Source organism: Staurois parvus, unplaced genomic scaffold (genome assembly GCF_062004578.1).
Source record: "Staurois parvus isolate SC_StPar_1 unplaced genomic scaffold, SC_StPar_1.0 ptg001398l, whole genome shotgun sequence".
Classification (NCBI taxonomy): domain Eukaryota; kingdom Metazoa; phylum Chordata; class Amphibia; order Anura; family Ranidae; genus Staurois; species Staurois parvus.
Window position 1 is genome coordinate 658,762 of NW_028319194.1, and position 22,440 is coordinate 681,201.

The window sequence follows — 22,440 nt, forward strand, 5'->3', positions numbered from 1 at the left end:
AGCACCAATGCAAGGAGGCCCTTTTCAGAATGAGCACCAATACAAGGAGGTCCTTTTCAGAACGAGCACCAATGCAAGGAGGCCCTTTTCAGAATGAGCACCAATACAAGGAGGTCCTTTTCAGAACGAGCACCAATGCAAGGAGGCCCTTTTCAGAATGACCACCAATGTAAGAAGGCCCTTCTCCCAATACCCACCAATGTAAGGAGGCCCTTTTCTAATGACCAAAAATGTGAGGAGGCTCTTCTCCCACCAATGTGAGGGGCCCTTCTCTCACTGACCACTAATTTAGGGGAGCTCTTCACTGACCAGGGGAAACACTACAATTTTCAATGTCTGCATTTCTTTTCTGGTTATTATATTTTTTGTTTTATTTTAATTTGTTATTTAGAGCTCTGAGTGTCAAATACTTTATACCACATACCTTATTATTTTCTGTATTCTTATATCTCAACTTACTGTTCTTTCCAAGGTATCCTGAACTGTAGCTATAGTAAATATTAGATGAGGCTCTTTGAGAACTGAAAGCTATTTTAAGGGTTGCTCCATGTTCAGTTGAGAAATGTTAGTCCACAGTGTCACTTCAACCATACTGAGAAAATGTCAAAATAGCTCTCACACTCACTTTTTCAGGATTTCAGGCTTCTGGGCTAGTTCCATCACCACAAAGGAGAGCAGATTGGCAGTTGTTTCTTGTCCTATAACAGAAGTGATTTTTTTTTTTTTTTGTACACCACTTACATATCCCTTTACACTAGATCTCAAGTGGCAAATAAACGTAATTGAGTACCTCCAATAATTAGGGTGACAAAGTTATCCACTAAACTTTCCAAATCCTGGTCATTTTCCAAGTCTGCAATGAAAAGATTCATGACAAACGTTATATGCCATTTTGCAATCAGGTGGCAAGTGAATACGTTTTTTCTATAAAGGCTACATGTTACAGAGGTGCTTTGACATATCCATGCATCTTCCACATATATTTGCAAATTAAGACCCCCAAGAACCAGTGCATCTGTGACATTCGTGTTTGGGTTTGCAGACCATGCTGGTGTCAAAGTCAGGGGTCAGGCTCAGAGGCTAGTAGCTATAGTGAAGTGAAGTTTCACACAGAAACCAGCAGGATAATGTACAATCAGTTCCCCCTAACAGGTGACACAGGGTCTAAGCATTATCTGGTCTTTACCAGAGCTCAGGATGATAGAGATGGGTTTTGCTGCATGATAGTACCAGGTTGCGGTCCTCAGGATCATACCACCAGATGGTGAGTAAGCCATGGTTCAGTAGCAAATGAAGCAGGCAGGGATCAAGCAGAATGAGTCAGTAAACAAGACAAAGGTCAGTAACATATGGTTGCAGGTTGGATCAAGCTGAAGTTGGTAATGAGTGGTAATGAAGATACGTAGGCAGCAGGAGTGTAAAAAACAATTTGTTGACTGGTGAACAGCACAATAATTTGGCTTAAACAGGAAGTTCATGGGAGGAGCAAGGAATTCAAGGATCACCAAAAACAAGACAGAAATTAGGGTTGTCCAGTAGATCAGGTGGAGAGCTATGCACCATCTTAGGTGGCACACTAAGAAGAGCTACTGCCAGGTACAACAGAGGTCCTGGGTTCAGGTCCTGACAGCTGGGTTTTATTAATAGGAAAGTCCATCACCTTTGTAACAGAACTGGACCCTGCACTTGGGTACTTCTATTAAAATACCGATTCCCCGTCTGAACACCAACCACAGCAAAACAAACAAGACTAGACAACACCAGTCTTGAAGGAAACCAGGAAATAGACTATTTTATTTTAACACAGATACAAGATATATACATTCAAGGGAACAACCCCCCTCCCTGCATAATGACACAGGGCAGGGCAGTCTACCTTTAGTAACAAGAGACACACCAGAAGACAGTCCCATCAGGAGGGAGGGCTGCTGGAGACAGCCCCCACCAAGCCAATACACATAAACACATACATCCCATAATAGTTTGCTCCCAAGCAAGACACAGTAGAACAATGGGATGCATCCACATGGCATTAAACAATCAACAAACCCCCACCCCAATATTAGGACAGATCACCCTGTACCGCTAACAGGCACAGGGTGACTTACACATAATAGGGATATGGGGAGCTGAGACAGGGGTCTCTCCACCTCTCCAAAGTGAGCTGGGTTCCATGGGACCCCCACCCAAAGTGACTCCCGTTACAACCTTACCATCTGGTGAATGACTGTGAACCTAATAGTTCAACATAGTTCCTTAGTTTCAAACAATTTTGTGATTTTAGGGTTTTAAATGTTGTCTTTGCCATCTTTACAGAGATTTACCCTCACATCTTTTGCTGTTTGGCACCAGTCACCTGGACAGTAGGGGAAGGAAAATCCCACTGATGGGGACATAGACAGCAAAATAAATAAATAAATAAATAAGCACATCACAGCACACCAATTTATACACATACACACACTCACCGTCCATTTTATTAGGTACACTCAGCTCAATGCATTTAGGCATTTACATGTGGAGTGGGGGATAAAGGCTCTCCTAGATTGTAAGCTCCAAGGAGCAGGGCCCTCAAATCCCTCTTGTATCAAACTGTATTGTCTCCCACTATAATGTAAAGCGCTGAGCAGGGGCGGACTGACAACACATGGGGCCCCCGGGCAATAGGGGATCATGGGGCCCCTGTGTCCTTGCCCAAACTCAAAAAAGCCTATGAAAAAGGTACCAGGGGCATCTCATAGGGCCCCCTACTGACCCCGGGCCCTTCGGCAGTGCCCAAGTTTCCAAATGGTCAGTCCGCCCCTGGCGCTGAGCAAACCGTTGGCGCTATATAAATCCTGTATAATAATAATAAAGTGGTGAAGATGGCTTGCTGAAGTTCAAACTGAGCACCAAATGGGGGAGAAAGGGGATTTACATGACTTGCAATGTGGCATGGTTGTTGGTGCCAGACAGGCTGGTCTGAGTATTTCAAAACTGCTGATTTACTGGGATTTTCACACACAACCATCTCTAGGGTTTACAGTAAATGATCAGAAAAACAGAAAATATCCAGTGAGCGGCAGTTGTGTGGACAAAAATGCCTTGTTTATGTCAGAGGAGAATGGGCAGACTGGTTCGAGATGATAGAAAGGCAACAGTAACTCATGGCAATATGGACCAAAATCTCTGAGGAATGTTTCCAACACCTTGTTTAATCTATTCCATGAAGAATTAGGGAAGTTCTGAAGACAAAGGAGGTCAAAACCAGTACTAGCAAGGTGTACCTAATATAGTGGTCGGTGAGTATATATTATATTTATGTTCTCGGTGTCTCTAATAGGAATATTTCTTTATACTTCCTGTTCTGTCTGACAACCATCAGGCAAATAGGAAGAGAGGGGAAATAACCCCGATGCAGACATGGAAAACAATACAAACCCACCAAATATTCCAGTTCTTCAAAATCTACCCCAAAACTAAGGCACTGGCTGGAGCTAGGCAGTAATTATGTTTTTCTTGGTTGGGGGCTTGCTAACCTCTGTATATTGGACAATTTCTAGTAATCAATAGAAAACATTGATATTATTTATTTTAGATTTTCAAGTATGACATTTTGTTTTTGGTAAGCCCTTTTGAGCAATGAACAATCCACATCAAATGTAGGCAGGCTAGAACACTAAACGGCCATGCTAGTCAATACAGGCTATATGATCTGAACCTACCCACCCCAAAATAATACACATTACAAATAAAGGTAACCCTAAAAGGACTGCAAGGCCCAGAATTTCCTGTGTCTGTACCTGCTGTGTGGAGCATTTGTGCCAGTACATCCACAAACGTCATCTGCTGTTTTTGTGCCTTCATTCTGTTTTTAATACACTCTCTGCCCATGTCCCGCAGCAGCTTGGCACTTCTTCGGATCTCCATAATAAGTGTCTGCTTCCATGGAAGAAACTTAAAAAAAGCAAATTAAAAATAAAAAAGAACAATATTTGCAAATATATTTACATAAAGCTGAATTTCAGACAGATATACAGGGTACAAATTATTTCAATTCTAATTATTAATGCTTCATTTAATGATGCATTAAATGCAGCCTATTATACTGGACATGAAAGCAATCAGGTGTACTGCCATGCGAGGAGCATGATGGTAGGGGAAGCGCGCAAAGTGCCAAAAAAACGAGTTCATCGGTGTGCTGCTTCTCGTTTCACTGTCCATTCACAGGGTTGGAGTCTAGAAGAGATCTGTAAATTAAATTGTCTGGGAGAAATCAGGTTCCCTCCCCTGCTAGATGAGGCTGTGCTGTGTGGTAGAGCTGTGTAAATCCCAGGACTGAACTGACAAAGCCTTTGGCAGGGAAAGCATATATATGTTCCATGTGTGTATTTAGTGGTTTATCTAAAGTCCAACTGTAAGCACAAAATATACAGGAAGTTTCTCTTTAGTCCTCGTTCTCCTAATTCCAAGTATCTCCATCCATTAACATTGTTAAATAGTTAGTCTGGCTGAAAATAGACAAATGTCTATCCGGTTCGACCATAAAAAAAAAAAGAAAAAAAAAAAGTTATAATCCTACACCCACAGTTGATCCAGAGGAAAGCAAAAAAAACAGCAAAGCACGATCCAATTTGCTCCTGAAGGGAAAAAAAAACCTTTCTGATCCCCGAGAGCCAGTCGGATATTCTCTGGATCAACTTTACCTATTATTATTATACAGTATTTATATAGCGCTAAAAGGTTTGCTCAGCGCTGTACATTATAGTGGGGGACAGTACATGAGACAATACAGTACCAAAACACGAGGGGTTCAAGGGCCCTGCTCTTTCGAGCTTACAATCTAGGAGATTACCTACCTATAAATAGTAACCAGTTATATTCTGTGTATCCAAGAAAGAATCCAGGACTTTTTTAAAACAATCCACTGAGCTGGCCAGAACCAACTCTTGAGGGAGTCTATTCCACATTTTCACAGCTCTCACCGTGAAGAAACCTTTCTGTGTTTGGAGATTAAATTTCTTTTCCTCCAGATATAAAGAGTGCCCCCTTGTCCTCTGTTATGACCTCAGAGTGAATAACTCTACACAGAGTTCACTATATGAACCACTGATGTATTAATACATGGAGATCATATCCCCCCTTATGTATTATACATGGAGATCATATCCCCCCTTATGTATTATACATGGAGATCATATCCCCCCCTATGTATTATACATGGAGATCATATCCCCCCCTTATGTATTATACATGGAGATCATATCCCCCCTTATGTATTATACATGGAGATCATATCCCCTTATGTATTATACACGGAGATCATATCCCCCCTTATGTATTATACACGGAGATCATATCCCCCCTTATGTATTATACATGGAGATCATATCCCCCCTTATGTATTATACATGGAGATCATATCCCCCCTTATGTATTATACATGGAGATCATATCCCCCCTTATGTATTATACATGGAGATCATATCCCCCCCTTATGTATTATACATGGAGATCATATCCCCCCTTATGTATTATACATGGAGAACATATCCCCTTATGTATTATACATGGAGATCATATCCCCCCTTATGTATTATACATGGAGATCATATCCCCCCTTATGTATTATACATGGAGATCATATCCCCCCTTATGTATTATACATGGAGATCATATCCCCCCTTATGTATTATACATGGAGATCATATCCCCCCCTTATGTATTATACATGGAGATCATACCCCCCCCTTATGTATTATACATGGAGATCATATCCCCCCTTATGTATTATACATGGTGATCATATCCCCCTTATGTATTATACATGGTGATCATATCCCCCCTTATGTATTATACATGGAGATCATATCCCCCCTTATGTATTATACATGGAGATCATATCCCCCCCTTATGTATTATACATGGAGATCATATCCCCCTTATGTATTATACATGGAGATCATATCCCCCCTTATGTATTATACATAGAGATCATATCCCCCTTATGTATTATACATGGAGATCATATCCCCCCTTATGTATTATACATGGAGATCATATCCCCCTTATGTATTATACATGGAGATCATATCCCCCCTTATGTATTATACATGGAGATCATATCCCCCCTTATGTATTATACATGGAGATCATATCCCCCCTTATGTATTATACATGGAGATCATATCCCCCCTTATGTATTATACATGGTGATCATATCCCCCTTATGTATTATACATGGAGATCATATCCCCCCCTTATGTATTATACATGGTGATCATATCCTCCTTATGTATTATACATGGTGATCATATCCTCCCTTATGTATTATGCATGGAGATCATATCCCCCCTTATGTATTATACATGGAGATCATATCCCCCCTTATGTATTATACATGGAGATCATATCCCCCCTTATGTATTATACATGGTGATCATATCCCCCCTTATGTATTATACATGGAGATCATACCCCCCCTTATGTATTATACATGGTGATCATATCCCCCCTCATGTATTATACATGGAGATCATATCCCCCTTATGTATTATACATGGAGATCATATCCCCCCTTATGTATTATACATGGAGATCATATCCCCCCTTATGTATTATACATGGAGATCATATCCCCCCTTATGTATTATACATGGAGATCATACCCCCCCTTATGTATTATACATGGAGATCATATCCCCCTTATGTATTATACATGGAGATCATATCCCCCCCTTATGTATTATACATGGAGATCATATCCCCCCCTTATGTATTATACATGGAGACCATATCCCCCCTTATGTATTATACATGGTGATCATATCCCCCTTATGTATTATGCATGGAGATCATATCCCCCTTATGTATTATGCATGGAGATCATATCCCCCTTATGTATTATGCATGGAGGTCATATCCCCCTTATGTATTATACATGGAGATCATATCCCCCCTTATGTATTATACATGGAGATCATATCCCCCCTTATGTATTATACATGGAGACCATATCCCCCCCTTATGTATTATACATGGTGATCATATCCCCCCTTATGTATTATACATGGAGATCATATCCCCCTTATGTATTATACATGGTGATCATATCCCCCCTTATGTATTATACATGGAGATCACATCCCCTCATATGTATTTGACAAGGAGATCACATCCCCCCTTATGTATTATACATGGAGACCATATCCCCCCTTATGTATTATACATGGAGATCATATCCCCCCCTTATGTATTATACATGGCGATCATATCCCCCCTTATGTATTATACATGGAGATCATATCCCCCCTTATGTATTATACATGGAGATCATATCCCCCCTTATGTATTATACATGGAGATCATATCCCCCCTTATGTATTATACATGGAGATCATATCCCCTCTTATGTATTATACATGGAGATCATATCCCCCTTATGTATTATACATGGTGATCATATCCCCCCCTTATGTATTATACATGGAGATCATATCCCCCCTTATGTATTATACATGGAGATCATATCCCCCCCTTATGTATTATACATGGAGATCATATCCCCCCTTATGTATTATACATGGAGATCATATCCCCCCCTTATGTATTATACATGGAGATCATATCCCCCCTTATGTATTATACATGGAGATCATATCCCCCCTTATGTATTATACATAGAGATCATATCCCCCTTATGTATTATACATGGAGATCATATCCCCCCTTATGTATTATACATGGAGATCATATCCCCCCTTATGTATTATACATGGAGATCATATCCCCCCTTATGTATTATACATGGAGATCATATCCCCCCTTATGTATTATACATGGAGATCATATCCCCCCTTATGTATTATACATGGTGATCATATCCCCCTTATGTATTATACATGGAGATCATATCCCCCCCTTATGTATTATACATGGTGATCATATCCTCCTTATGTATTATGCATGGAGATCATATCCCCCCTTATGTATTATACATGGAGATCATATCCCCCCTTATGTATTATACATGGAGATCATATCCCCCCTTATGTATTATACATGGTGATCATATCCCCCCTTATGTATTATACATGGAGATCATACCCCCCCCCCTTATGTATTATACATGGTGATCATATCCCCCCTCATGTATTATACATGGAGATCATATCCCCCTTATGTATTATACATGGAGATCATATCCCCCTTATGTATTATGCATGGAGATCATATCCCCCTTATGTATTATGCATGGAGATCATATCCCCCTTATGTATTATGCATGGAGGTCATATCCCCCTTATGTATTATACATGGAGATCATATCCCCCCTTATGTATTATACATGGAGATCATATCCCCCCTTATGTATTATACATGGAGACCATATCCCCCCCTTATGTATTATACATGGTGATCATATCCCCCCTTATGTATTATACATGGAGATCATATCCCCCTTATGTATTATACATGGAGATCATATCCCCCCTTATGTATTATACATGGAGATCATATCCCCCTTATGTATTATACATGGTGATCATATCCCCCCTTATGTATTATATATGGAGATCACATCCCCTCATATGTATTTGACAAGGAGATCACATCCCCCCTTATGTATTATACATGGAGACCATATCCCCCCTTATGTATTATACATGGAGATCATATCCCCCCCTTATGTATTATACATGGCGATCATATCCCCCCTTATGTATTATACATGGAGATCATATCCCCCCTTATGTATTATACATGGAGATCATATCCCCCCTTATGTATTATACATGGAGATCATATCCCCCTTATGTATTATACATGGAGATCATATCCCCTCTTATGTATTATACATGGAGATCATATCCCCCTTATGTATTATACATGGTGATCATATCCCCCCCTTATGTATTATACATGGAGATCATATCCCCCCTTATGTATTATACATGGAGATCATATCCCCCCCTTATGTATTATACATGGAGATCATATCCCCCCTTATGTATTATACATGGAGATCATATCCCCCCTTATGTATTATACATGGAGATCATATCCCCCCTTATGTATTATACATGGAGATCATATCCCCCCTTATGTATTATACATGGAGATCATATCCCCCCTTATGTATACACAGGCTGGTAGATTGAATGCTTCCTCCTGCCTCTGAAAGAAACTTCCAGAGCTTAGGGAAGGAGATTCAAAACAACCATCCCGAATATTTATGAAGTTCCACTTAATTCCTGGAAAGGAGCTTCCAGTAGGGGGCTGGGATGGTGATATATTGTCTGAAACTCCAGAGAACAGAGTTCTCTCTTCCAAGGAGGGTTCCAGAGCTGGAGGGGCTGCTGCCCTCAGGATGGCCACAGACTGAACAGGTGCTCTTGGGAACTCAGCAGTGCCGGAGCTGGACTTGCTTGGAGCTAACTGCAGAATCACACCAAAGGAGAACTAGTCTTGATAGGCGCCATCTCACTCTCTGGACCGTGTCTGGAGGAAGCTGGAAGGTGGCAGATATCCTGGGGACAAAAGACTTGCCCCAATATCATATACTATGGTTGGAGGCCAAACTGATTAGAGGGCTCCCGTTGCGGCTCTGGTCCAAGCACCCCTGAATATGGTGACAGAGGTACAAGGCCCAAAAAGCATGGGTGCCGGTAGCTTAGTAGCAGGTAACTGCCAGGGTCAGAGACGTAGTCAGGATGAGCCAGGGTCATACATGATGAGGCAAAAGAGGTAAGGTAGCAGGCCAAGGTCAATACCAGAGAATCAGGCAGAGCAGGGTTCAGTAGCAGGCCGAGGTCAGAACCAGGGAATTAGGCAGAGAATAATGAAAGGTAAGCCAAGGTCGGTATCCAAATCCACAGAGCAAGGTCAGGAACTAGTCCAGACAGCAACGGAAGATCAGTCAGCATAAGCAGGAACAGAGGTCACTGGGAAGCTGAAGAACATCCAGCAATTGGCACACACCAGTGTCTCCTTTAAATAGGCAGCTTGAGATATGCCTGCGTGTCAGTGCACGCTCGATATGAGTCCGAGCTCGTTTGTGTGCTGATCAGGGGCGGACTGACAACTCATGGGGCCCCCGGGCAATAGGGGATCATGGGGCCCCTGTGTCCTTGCCCAAACTCAAAAAAGCCTATGAAAAAAGTACCAGGGGCATCTCATGGGGCCCCCTACTGACCCTGGGCCCTCGGGCAGTGCCCAAGTTTCCAAATGGTCAGTCCGCCCCTGGTGCTGATACATGTGCAGGAGCATTAGCTGCAAAAGAATGAGCATTAGCTGTAGTATTAGCATTGACATTAGCTGTGCTAGTATTAGACCTCTCACACCCATGGTCTTCAGCTGTGGGACCTCAGAGTGTCTAATGCTAGTAACTACTCCTAGGGAAGATTGTCCTTTAATTGACTAATGAGTGTTTTGAAGTATCCTTTTGAAGTTCCCCTCTCCTGTTCTTTAAGCAATAAAACACCAAAACACATCCCCTAGACTGGACAGTTTATTGGAGCCAGTGTGAAAGGGCTGTCGCTTGTGTGGATGGGCAGCCTCTGTGCTTGTTACGGAAGAACCAGTTAATATCAGTGGTCCCTATGGGGGGTAGCGCTACAACAGCTCCAAAAAACGTTTTGACTTTAGATTAAATTATTAAAAAAAAAGAGCATAAATATGAAGAATATAATTTTATATAAAAAAACACAACAATTTCATTTATTTTACAAACCTTTACTAGCGGGTTCAAGGTCTCAGTCAGACCCTTCATAGCCAGAGAAATGGCCGGGGGAAATGGGCTGTATTCATCCTGCAGAGTTTTCAGCTCCAATCCAAAAGCTGCCTGGAATACACACATGCATTTTATTTCTGTGACAAAACATCTTGCGCCAGCCAATAGCAACTGCAGTCTTCTGTGCAACCCGGATGATTCTCCTTAGCAGCATATAGGTGGTTGAAGCATAACTCCAACCAAATGTTTTTATTATTAATATTATTTTAATAGAACAGAGAATTATAATATCTTCTGTCAGATTGAGATTGCTCTCCAGGTGTACATTTGGGATATTTTTATTTATTTCCTGTTTTGACCCTGTAACCTGAACAGAAAGTACGGGAAAATCTCCCTAATAGGAAAAAGCATCTTATCCACAGCAAAAATAAACTGGCACACGCCAATGATCTCAGTGTAGCCCTGGTCTGTGGTGCTCCCGCTCGCTTCCATATGGACCAGGCTGTCACTAGTGCTGCAGTCACTTACACACAGCCACCAGTACGGAAACATCTCTTCTATTTTTTTTTTTAGAAGATGGTTAACAGAGGCAAGTCCCCCTATCTCTCCCAGAAAAGATCTATTTTCTATTTTCATGTCATATGTTTTTATCCTTCGCATTTCTTGCTTATAAAATGGCCACATACTGTTAGTAGACAATGTAAATTCATTGGATTAATGAATACCTTGGCAAGGCCATCCAGTGTGACTCTGCTCAGTATATCACGCATATCAACCTGACACTTCCCATCTGCTTTCTCGACAAGTATGTCCACCAGCTCCTCAGCTTTCTCATTGAAGGGCCCCATTGATCGCATCAGATAGCTGGGATAATAAGAAAAAAAAAGAATGATCATTAACTAATGCATCAATGACATGACTCTGTCTGTGGGGAAGCAGTGGTCTCATTGAGGAGGTCCAATATGCCCCCCTGCTGTGTCAGAGCCAAGGCTTTCCAATCAGCAGGGAGCAAAGTGTTCGCTGATTGCAGAGCAATAGATCTGACTCCGGTGGGAGCCTGTCAGACCTCTTTAGAGAGATATTGCTTCCATAGAGAAAGCAAGGGCCCTGTAACGGACCACCTGGTGGTACCACTAGCACTCCACTGGTCAGGTGCCCCCAGAGCACGGAATCTAATCCCCAGAGCACTTGTTCACCAGGGCCCCTGATGGTGGGGATGGACTTGGAGCGCTCCGAGACCAGGTCATGACTACTGAGTACACCCACCAGTGGTAGCGGTGTCTGCCAGGGGCTCCCACAGGGGAGAGCCTGATATGAGGAGGTCAGGTGACCCCGATGGGATGGATGGATGGCTGAGCAGGTGCGAGGTCAGACAAGCTGGGTCGGTAGCCGTGGGGATGGTGCAGTACAAAGCAGCGGGCAGAGAATAGTCGGGTCACATGCCAGGTCAGCAACAGAAGGTCAGATCCAATAGGGGCATCCAGGAGAGAGGTCAGGCAAGCCAAGGGTCAGAGCAGGAGAATACAGCGTGGTCAAGGACAATCCGGGTCAGCAATAATCAGGATACAGGTACACAGATTCAGGGATTCAGAAAAGACCAGACGGCACTCAATGACAGTTCAGGGTGGTTTAAATATCGCGCCCTGCGCTGTCATTTGCGCCAGGCGCGCGCCCGCGGCTTCTAGTGCGCATGCGCGAGTTCAGACGCCGCGGCCGGCCCGGACCTAGTGCGCGCATCCCTGCACAAGGCTGCGCACTACGCCTGCGCCGGGACCAGCGCCACGGCGATCCCTGATAGGCCCCTCTCTGCAGCTTGCTGACAGAGGACAGCCTTTTCTACTTCTATAAAAACAATTGAGTACTGATGTGATACTTTTTTTATTTGCACTAACATGCAATTTTGAGGACAAGTTTTCGGGGTATGTCCCCTTCTTCAAGGTCCAAGCAGTACTATTACAAAGTTTTAGCAGAATGTTAGAAGAGATGTGGGGGATGAGAAAAAAAAAGAAACATTCTGCTAAAACTTTGTAATAGTACTGCTTGGACCTTGAAGAAGGGGACATACCCCAAAAGCTTGTCCTCAAAATTGTATGTTAGTGCAAAAAAAAAAAAAAGTATCACGTCAGTACTCAATTGTTTCTGTCGCAAATGCACTAATACGGCTACAATCACCTACTTCTATAAAGAAACATATATAAAGACTTTGTACACCTTTTGTTTTAAAGCCCTGGAATGTGTTTAGCTGATTTAAACAAAAAGTTCAAAAAGGCTCTAACTTGACTATAACTATGATTAATTTGCCTACCAATAGACTATAAGGCTCATTTTTTGGGGTACATTGTTTTTATTGTATGTATTTATTTTTGCATTCTTTGTGAAGTACAGCTGGCAGGTTTGTTTGCATCAAGGTTTGATCTAGGTCAGTGCCAAGGGTAGTGTTTGGGTCAAGGTCAGGGTCAGGATTTTTTTTGTATTTTAGTTAGGATAAAAAAAAAAGCAAAGATGTGCACTATTGCTTCTGGGTTGTACTACGGGTACAAACAACAACATACACATACTGTGCAAACAACAGCTATTGCTTCTGGGTTATACTACAGGTACAAACAACAACACACACATACTGTATGTGATATTGCTGCAATCTCTAGGAGAATTTAATTTGGGTTATTCCTTGGTGGTAGTTTATGGCAGTAGCAAGAAATCTACAGCTACATTTTAAAAAATTATTCTTTTTTTTTTTTACTTTATGTATTATATTTCCTTTGATTAAAAAAAAAAAGTCAGGAGATATTCATAAACAGTCACCAGCAAATGAAAGCCCAATTTGTCCTAAAAAACAAGGTATAATCCACCCGGATGTGCAAAGTAGTTGTGATGATTTGTACGGTTTTACTAACACATGTGAAAGCTGCAATATTATGCTTAGGCATTAATATTTGTTTTACGCTTAGGTGCAAAGGGGTTAAACGCTGCAATAAGTGTAAAAATGTAGAAGGGGAGTATGTCAAAAAATAAATGTAGCTTCTACTCCTTGAAAATTTTTTCGTTGATCATATAAACTCAAAAGTCCCTGTTTGACTTGAACGCACCTTGTACATTGTGATACTGGAGTGTCCCACAACTTTCCTGCACCCTATCCAAGTTCAACTTTCAATAACGCATTAGAAAAGGATACCCCTAGACTGCTCATTGAGCCAGAAGAGTGACTGTTGATGTGTGCTGGCTGCCACTGCATTGGTTGGGGAAAAGAACCTGGGGCAAAACAGGAGGCCGTTTAGGCGGTGAGCACTACACTCAGTACAAACAGAGATCAGAAGGAAAAGTCTGCAGGAGCCTGGCATTGCACCCTCAATCCACTAGTTGTGGGTGCAATGCTTTGCAGGCTCCTTTTTGTTTTTAAACAGGATGAAAAGAACAGGTACCGGACAACCATGGAAATACCCAGTGACAACTGCCAAGAAAAGAATCTAAGAACAGAATACATTAAGTGGCCTGAGGCTGCACTGATTATAAAAAAAAAAAAAAAAAAAAGGTTATTTATATGTGTGTTTTAGATGCAGCGGCATATTTACTGCGAGGCGAGCCAAACAAGGCATTTGCCTAGGGTGGCGCCTCCTCCTGGAAGAAGGGACATGGATAGGGATCTGGTCAACTCTGGTTAGTGCATGGGGATGCGTGTTGGTCTGGTCGGTGATGGTAGTGGATGGGGGTGGCGTGGGGGGGGGGGGGGTTGCTGGTGGGGTGAGGGGTGCCCAATTTTAGTGTTGCCTAGGTCAGCACATGAACTAAATACACCACTATTTAGATGGGTGGTATAATGAGTACAATAATAAGATAAGAATGTTCGGTTGGTCTTGAAGGCTTCTCTTACTTTTCACTGAATGCTGGTTCCATGAGCAGCCTTTGCCTGTCCCAGCGCTGGTTATCTTGCTCTGTCACAAGGCCATTTCCCATAAACCTGGAAACAAGGCAAACACAGAATATAAATACTAGGCCAGATGGATGAAAAAGTTGCTGCTGACAGGGGGTAGAACACCACTCAATGCACTGGCTGGGTATGTAGTCCATGTCTTGGAAGAGAAGAACTACATTCATGGGTCTGCACAGGAAGGGGGTGAAGTGACATGGACACATTTTTATACCTCTTAAATTTAGAAGATTAGAGACTTTATGGAGCCAAAATATGTGGGCTCAAGACAAACTTGCTACACCATTGGTCACGTAGCCCGTAGAGAATCCAAAAGAAAACAATGGTGAGGGTCCACTCACACCAGATGCGTTGGCAAGTTTTTTTCCAACACATTAATGCAAGGTCCTATAAAACCAAGGTATATGGGAACAGGTTTAAGCTTAGATAAGTTTAGACTGGACTTCCACTTTTAATGCATGCAGTGTAGCAGAGATCCCAATTGCACTTGTAAACCTAACAGCAGCCCGGAGTGGGGCTTTAAGTTCTGTATTCAACTATACCAAATGGGACCAGAAGGGAGAACAAAGGGGAGGGCAGGGGCGGACTGACAACTCATGGGGCCCCCGGGCAATAGGGTATCATGGGGCCCCTGTGTCCTTGCCCAAACTCAAAAAAGCCTATGAAAAGTACCAGGGGCATCGCATGGGGCCCCCTACTGACCCCGGGCCCTCGGGCAGTGCCCGAGTTTCCAAATGGTCAGTCCGTCCCTGGGGGAGGGTTTCAGTAAAGCTGCCTGAAGCTTGGCAAATGCTTGCCTATTCCCATTACAATAGGTCTTTACAATCTGAGATTAAACAATCATTGTGTATTTAAGGCTTGACTGTGTAGCCAGACATACCTTTCCCCAAACAGATGACAAGCGCGGTTATATTCTGTGTCCTTCTTGTACTTGGAAGACATGAGAATTTCCTGTACATGAAATGAAAATGCAGCGTTTCTATCACTACAATCACACTGGTTATAAACTAGTAGCCATAAAATAAGCTAAATACTGTAAGTCATCGAATCTAAAATGCGCAAATCACACACCCCATTATAATTTTAGATAATGACAAATAATGCAGGCCATACACGGTTCGTTTATCGGCCGAATCTTCGGCTGAAAAACGAAAAATCGGTCGTTCTGTTGCCACCAATGATTACGAAAATCGGCCATTTATATATGTTATATAGATATATATATATACATATGTTAAGTCTTCCCAGTGCTTTTAAAGCTGCTTCAGGCTAGGTTCACATCTGTGTGGGTGGTGCCGCTGCGGGACCTGCACAAATACATGCAGCCCACACAGAGGATTGCGGGACTCACGGGTGGCAATCGCAACTGTACTGGGAACCTTGGTTCCTGTAGACAAAATACGATTCCTCCTGCGCTCCAGGACCCAGGCCGGTGGTGAATAGGTGAAATCAAACCCAAACGAAACGACCACCAGAGCATAAAAGGTCGTGCAGCTCCAAAACAAGGCTGGGGAAGCCCAAACAATACTGCAAAGTAAAAAAACAAGAAGCGCACCAACCTTGCGCATTACCTCAGTAATCAAAATGTATTAGTAAAGGAATGGTACTCACAAACAGCGAATGAAAACAGGCATGTAAGTCCTCCAAGGGACTTCAGAGACAAGAGGCCAGCGCGAATCCCATCATGGGGGCAGACACTCAGTACAGCTGACGCGTTTCGAAGGACGTACCTTCTTCCTAAGAGCTCCGAGGAAGAAGGTACGTCCTTCGAAACACTTCTTGTTTTTTTTTTTTTTTTCACTTTGCAGACTTGGTTCCTGTGCAGGCTGCACTTTCTGAAAAAGTGCAGGGACTTCTTCCCCGCGTGGCCCAGGGCACGGGAGTCCATTCAAATGAACGGGCTCTCGTGCCCATGCAAATCACAGATGTGAACCTGGTCTAAATGTTGCCTTCGCTAGTTCCTACCTCTTCCTCATCAACATACTAATTAAATAATTTTTAAATAAAACTTTTCCATTTTAATTTACATACCTTATATTAGAACAGGGATGTCATCACTGGGTCTCTGTGCTTCTTTATGCAATGCAGGTCAATCATGGCTGGTGGGAGGGGCCGGCAGGGTGCTGACCATAGCTTCCTGAAAACATCACAGCACCCTGCCTCGGTACTCCTGTCAACAACCCTCAGCCCTGAGGCAAGCAGTCAGCTGGCTCTTGGGAGGTGTTATGTAAAAATCAAAATTCATTAATGGGTTGCTGTCAGGCTGGATGGAGTGGGTGTTACTAGCCAAGCAGTATTTCCATGCGGACCACCCCAGCTAGTGCCCACATGTAATGCTGAGCCTCCTTAATGGAAAGAACTGAAATCTAATGAATGAAAGGGGCAGGCCAAGGACAGTAAGACTGGGGAGAAAGAGATAGATGATACTGGACATCCTCCAGCCAGGAAATAAGGTGGACTCTATCTGACTTACTGCACAATGTAAGAAGCTCACAGTGTGCAGTGAAATCAGTGTAAGCAATTTCAATACAGGAGAAGAGCCGGTACAACTGCGCAGCTTTAGAAATTGTACAGGCTGAACTTCGGCTGTGTGGCCACAGCTAGGGATGCACCGATACCGTTTTTTTTTTAATTGGTGAGTACGAGTACCAACACTTTCAGTCAAGTACTTCACGATACCGATTACTAATACTATGCAGTGCGATTTGCGCTAATAAAAAAATGTTTGGATGCAAATGGCAACGCAAAGAATAGCATGCGATATGAAAAGGAATGAGGTTCCTGTCCAAATTGTATGCGGTTTCCCCACTGCTCCTACATGAATCCAGGCTTGTCCTAGCCCCAGTTCACACAGGAGCGGTGCAGGGAGGTTTCCCGCAGCAGAAAGTATGGATGTATACTATGGAGGCAGCTGCTCCATATTCTCAGTGGTAGGAGAGGAGAGAAAGCGGCAGGGATTTGAAATCCCCGATGCTTTCTTACCTCTCCTTGCAAGTTCGAGCTAGATGAATTTTGATTGGTCAGCACCGTCACATGGACGGTGCTGACCAATCAGATGACTTCTAGCCTGAACTGTCATCACTGCAAGGAGAGGAGAGAAAGCCACTCCACAGGTCTGGGGATTTCAAATCCCTGAGGCTCCCTCTCCTTGCAGTGATGACAGTACGGGCTAGACGGCATCTAATTGGTCAGCGCCGTCCATGCCACAGTGCTGACCAGTCAAAAGCCCTCTAGCCCGTACTGTCATCCCTGACAGGAGAAGAAAGAAAGCGATGGGGATTACAAATCCCCACACCTGTGAAGCGGCTTTCTCTCCTCTCCTACCGTTGAGAATATGGAGCATCTGTCTCCATAATATACATCCATACTCTCCCACTCTCCGCTCAGCCTGGGATCCTGGCAGGGAGGTTTCCTGCACCGCTCCTGTGTGCACTTGGGCTATGACAAGCCTGGGTTCACACAGGGGCAGTGGGGAAACCGCATGCAATTTGGACAGGAATCACATTCCTGTTCAAATCACACGCTTATCTTTGCGATGCAATTTGTATTGATGCAAATCGCACTGCAAAGTATTGTTTTCCAGTATCGGGAGCATTTTTCGTGAGTACTCGTGAAAGTACTCAGTATCGGCACCGATACCGGTATCGGTATCGTTGCATCCCTAGCCACAGCCCTTCAGAGTAAATTTGAATGACAACAAAAAAAGCTGTTGATTGGCTGCTCAGGAACCCAGCGCTATGATATGGGGCAGAAGGAACATGACTAGGAACTTGCATATGGCTTTCTCCCTTTGGCGGTCAAACCCAATGGACGGGCAGCAAACGTAAGGTGAAAATAAACATCAGATGGGGCAGTCTGTTGTCCTACCTTTACTGACTCTGGGCTTGATAGCAGAATTTTCACATTATGTAACATGTTAATACGCACCACAGGACCATAAGTCTGTGCCCTGTATAAAGCATAAAAAAAGGTAAATCTACTTAAGTATATACAGTATAGCACATATATTGCCCTTGTTATTAAATAGATTATCCGATTTGGGGCTTCCTAGTATCTGCATCAGTAAATGTACAATATTAACAGAAAAATAAGAATCTATTTTTTTTTTATAATGTTGGGTTTTCCAGGTATATGATGTGACTGTAAAAACTGAAATTGTTGTTTAAAGCCCAGTAATTTTATTTACACAATTTTATTAAAAAAATGCGGGCCCTGTGGGGCCCTAAAAGCTATATAAGAACACTAATGAACGAAATACAAAAAAAAAACAAAAAATACATGCATGGGAATAGAAGGAACACGTCATCCTATCATGTCCAGCGCAGTTTCCACAATCTTTATATATTACAGTATTGCTGAGATATCAGGTGAAGCGTCCTTCTTGATGCCAACACGTTTCACTGCAAACTCCACTTCCTCATAGCAGAACAGTTGTAAAAAGGAAGTGGCATTTGCTGTGAAACACACTGGTATCATGAGGGACAAGTCACCCGATATGTCAGCAATGGCTATAGATACCAGGGGCGAACTGACAACTCATGGAGCCCCCGGGCAATAGGGGATCATCGGGCCCCTGTGTCCTTGCCCACACTAAAAGCACACCCGAAAAAGCTTATAAAAAAGATGCCAGGGGCATTTCATGGGACTCCCTACTGACCCTGGGCTCTGGGGCAGTGCCCGAGTGCTCAAATGGTCAGTCCGCCCCTGATATTATTATTATTATTATTATACAGTATTTATAAAGCGCCGATAGTTCGCTCAGCGCTGTACATTACAAAGGGGGACAGAACATGTGACAGAACAATACCAATACAATGCAGAACATGAGGGGATTGAGGGCCCTGCTCTTTCGAGCTTACAATCTAGGAGGGAGGGGATGGTGGTACAGGAGGAGATAGCTGTGGGGGATGGAGTGGTAGGAAGAGTGGAGGAGGTCGGCAAGTTAGCAGGGGGTGGGGTAGGCTTCCCTGAAGAGGTGGGTTTTCAGGGTGCGCCTAAAGGAGAGGAGAGTAGGTGATAATCTGATGGGTTGGGGCAGGGAGTTCCAGAGGATGGGTGACACCCTGGAGAAGTCCTGGAGGCGGGCATGGGAGGAGGAGACCAGGGAACTAGAGAGAAGGAGGTCTTGTGAGGAGTGGAGTGTGCGTGCTGGGGGGTACTTGGATATTAGGTCAGTGATGTAGTTTGGGGCAGTATGGTGGATGGTAGAGATGAGCGAATCGAACCAGGCGAACCGGAATTCGATACGAATTTCAGGAAAAATTTGATTCGCGTCGAATCCGAATATTTGCCTACTTCGGGTGCGCGAATCGGATTTTTCCCGGTCAGCCGGCAAAAGTGTCCCTGCAGAGAGCTCCGCTATTTCTGACATTTCTCTGACAGATGTTTCAACCGCTGTACATGTGAAGAAGCTGTCAGAGAACTGTCAGAAATAGAGGAACTCTGCACATACACTTTTTGCCGGTTTGGAATTCTTATTTTCATCCTACTTCTTCTTCTTCTTCTTCATCCTCATCCTCAGAAGAAGAAGAAGAGGATGAGGATGAAGAAGAAGAAGAAGAAGAAGAAGTATGATGAAAATAAGAATAATTCCAAGCCGGCAAAAAGTGTATCTGCAGAGCTCCTCTAAGTGTATCTGCAGAGCTCCGCTATTTCTGACAGTTCTGTGACATTCACTCCATACAGCGGTTGAAACATTGTATCTATTTGTTTCCATAAATGGATCCATTTATGGAAACAAATAGATACAATGTTTCAACCGCTGTATGGAGTGAATGTCACAGAACTGTCAGAAATAGACAGAAACTGTCACAGAACTGTCCTTCTTCTCATCCTTCTTCTTCTCATCCTTCTTCTCATCCTTCTCCTTCTTCTCATCCTTCTCCTTCTTCTCATCCTTCTCCTTCTCCTTCTTCTCATCCTTCTCCTTCTTCTCATCCTTCTTCTTCTCATCCGTCTCCTTCTTCTCATCCTTCTTCTCATCCTTCTCCTTCTCCTTCTCCTTCTTCTCATCCTTCTCCTTCTTCTCATCCTTCTCCTTCTTCTCATCCTTCTCCTTCTCCTTCTTCTCATCCTTCTCCTTCTCCTTCTTCTCATCCTTCTCCTTCTCCTTCTTCTCATCCTTCTCCTTCTTCTCATCCTTCTTCTCATCCTTCTCCTTCTTCTCATCCTTCTCCTTCTTCTCATCCTTCTCCTTCTTCTCATCCTTCTTCTCATCCTTCTCCTTCTTCTCATCCTTCTTCTCATCCTTCTTCTCATCCTTCTCCTTCTTCTCATCCTTCTCCTTCTCCTTCTTCTCATCCTTCTCCTTCTTCTCATCCTTCTCCTTCTTCTCATCCTTCTCCTTCTCCTTCTTCTCATCCTTCTCCTTCTCCTTCTTCTCATCCTTCTCCTTCTCCATCTTCTCATCCTTCTCCTTCTCCTTCTTCTCATCCTTCTCCTTCTTCTCATCCTTCTCCTTCTCATCCTTCTCCTTTTCCTTCTTCTCATCCTTCTCCTTCTTCTCATCCTTCTCCTTCTCCTTCCCCTTCCTCATCTCCAAGGGCATTTAAATTAAAGGTACAGTGTTCTGCACTAATTTAAAGGCTCTCTGAAGCCTAGAAACCCTTTTTATAAGTTAACTTCGTAGCGAATTAATTCGCATCGAATCGAATTTCTTCCTGAAATTCGGCGAATCAGCCGAATCGAATTTTTGAATAATTCGCTCATCTCTAGTGGACGGCTTTGTACGTCAGTGTTAGGATTTTGAATTTGATCCGTTGCGCAATCAGAAGCCAGTGGAGGGATTGGCAGAGGGGGGTGGCGGAAACGGAGCGGTTGGAAAGGTGAATGAGTCTGGCAGCCGTATTCAGGATCGACTGAAGCGGGGATAGCCAGCGGCGAGGCAGGCCAGTGAGGAGGGAGTTGCAGTAGTCGAGTCGTGATATGATGAGGGAGTGGATGAGCTGTTTAGTGGTTTCTGGAGTTAGGAACGTGCGGACTTTGCCGATGTTGCGGAGGTGGAGTCTGGACGAGTTTGTTAAAGATTGGACTTGGGGCTGGAAGGATAGGTTGGAGTCCAGAATGACACTAAGTACTCTGGCCTGCGGGGCGGGTTTGATGGTGGCGTTGTTGGACATGATGGAGAAGTCATTGGGGGGTGGTGTGCGGGCTGGGGGGAAGACAAGAAACTCGGTTTTGGAGAGGTTCAGTTTAAGGAAGTGGAGCGACATCTAGTCAGATATGTCGCTCAGTAGGTGTGTGATTCGGGCAGAGACTGAGGGGGTGAGGTGGGGGGTTGAGAGATAGATTTGTGTGTCGTCGGCATATAGGTGGTAGTTGAAGCCGTGAGAGCGTATGAGTTGGCCAAGGGAGGAGGTGTAGATGGAGAAGAGAAGGGGCCCAAGGACAGAGCCTTGAGGGACCCCAACAGAGAGGGGGAGTGAGGGGGAGGTGGCAGCATTATAGGTAATGCTGAAAGAGCGTTGTGACAGGTAGGATGAGAGCCAGGAGAGAGCAGAATCTCTGAGGCCGAGGGAGTGTAGTTTTTTGAGGATATAGATACTATATAAAGATTATGGAATCTGCACTATACACAAGCTAATGATAGGATGATGTGTTCTCCATATTCTCATTAATAGTTTCTGATTGTGACTTACAAAACTTTTAGGGCCCCTAAAAAATGTTATTTTAATTATGTAAATAAAATTACTTTAAAATTTAATTTTTATTAAGTTTTTTTTTTTTTTTAATTTTAAAACAATCTCAGTGTTAATCATCTCATCATGTACCTTGGAAGTCAGACATTATAGTTATTTGCACT

General features: G+C 43.3%; 1 protein-coding gene across 2 annotated transcripts in view; it reads right to left on the reverse strand.

Moving 5' to 3' along the window:
* Nucleotides 1–22,440, reverse strand: part of LOC149436219 (cholesterol 24-hydroxylase-like) — a 38,370-nt gene that overhangs the window by 9,680 nt on the left and 6,250 nt on the right. For both annotated transcript variants that reach the window (XM_089661859.1, XM_089661860.1), the window contains 8 exons: nt 18,507–18,588; nt 15,520–15,590; nt 14,583–14,669; nt 11,437–11,575; nt 10,712–10,822; nt 3,783–3,936; nt 791–853; nt 626–698 (listed from right to left, as the gene is read on the reverse strand). In XM_089661859.1, the coding sequence (XP_089517985.1) occupies nt 626–698; nt 791–853; nt 3,783–3,936; nt 10,712–10,822; nt 11,437–11,575; nt 14,583–14,669; nt 15,520–15,590; nt 18,507–18,588 (780 nt within the window). The remainder of the gene's footprint in view (nt 1–625; nt 699–790; nt 854–3,782; nt 3,937–10,711; nt 10,823–11,436; nt 11,576–14,582; nt 14,670–15,519; nt 15,591–18,506; nt 18,589–22,440) is intronic.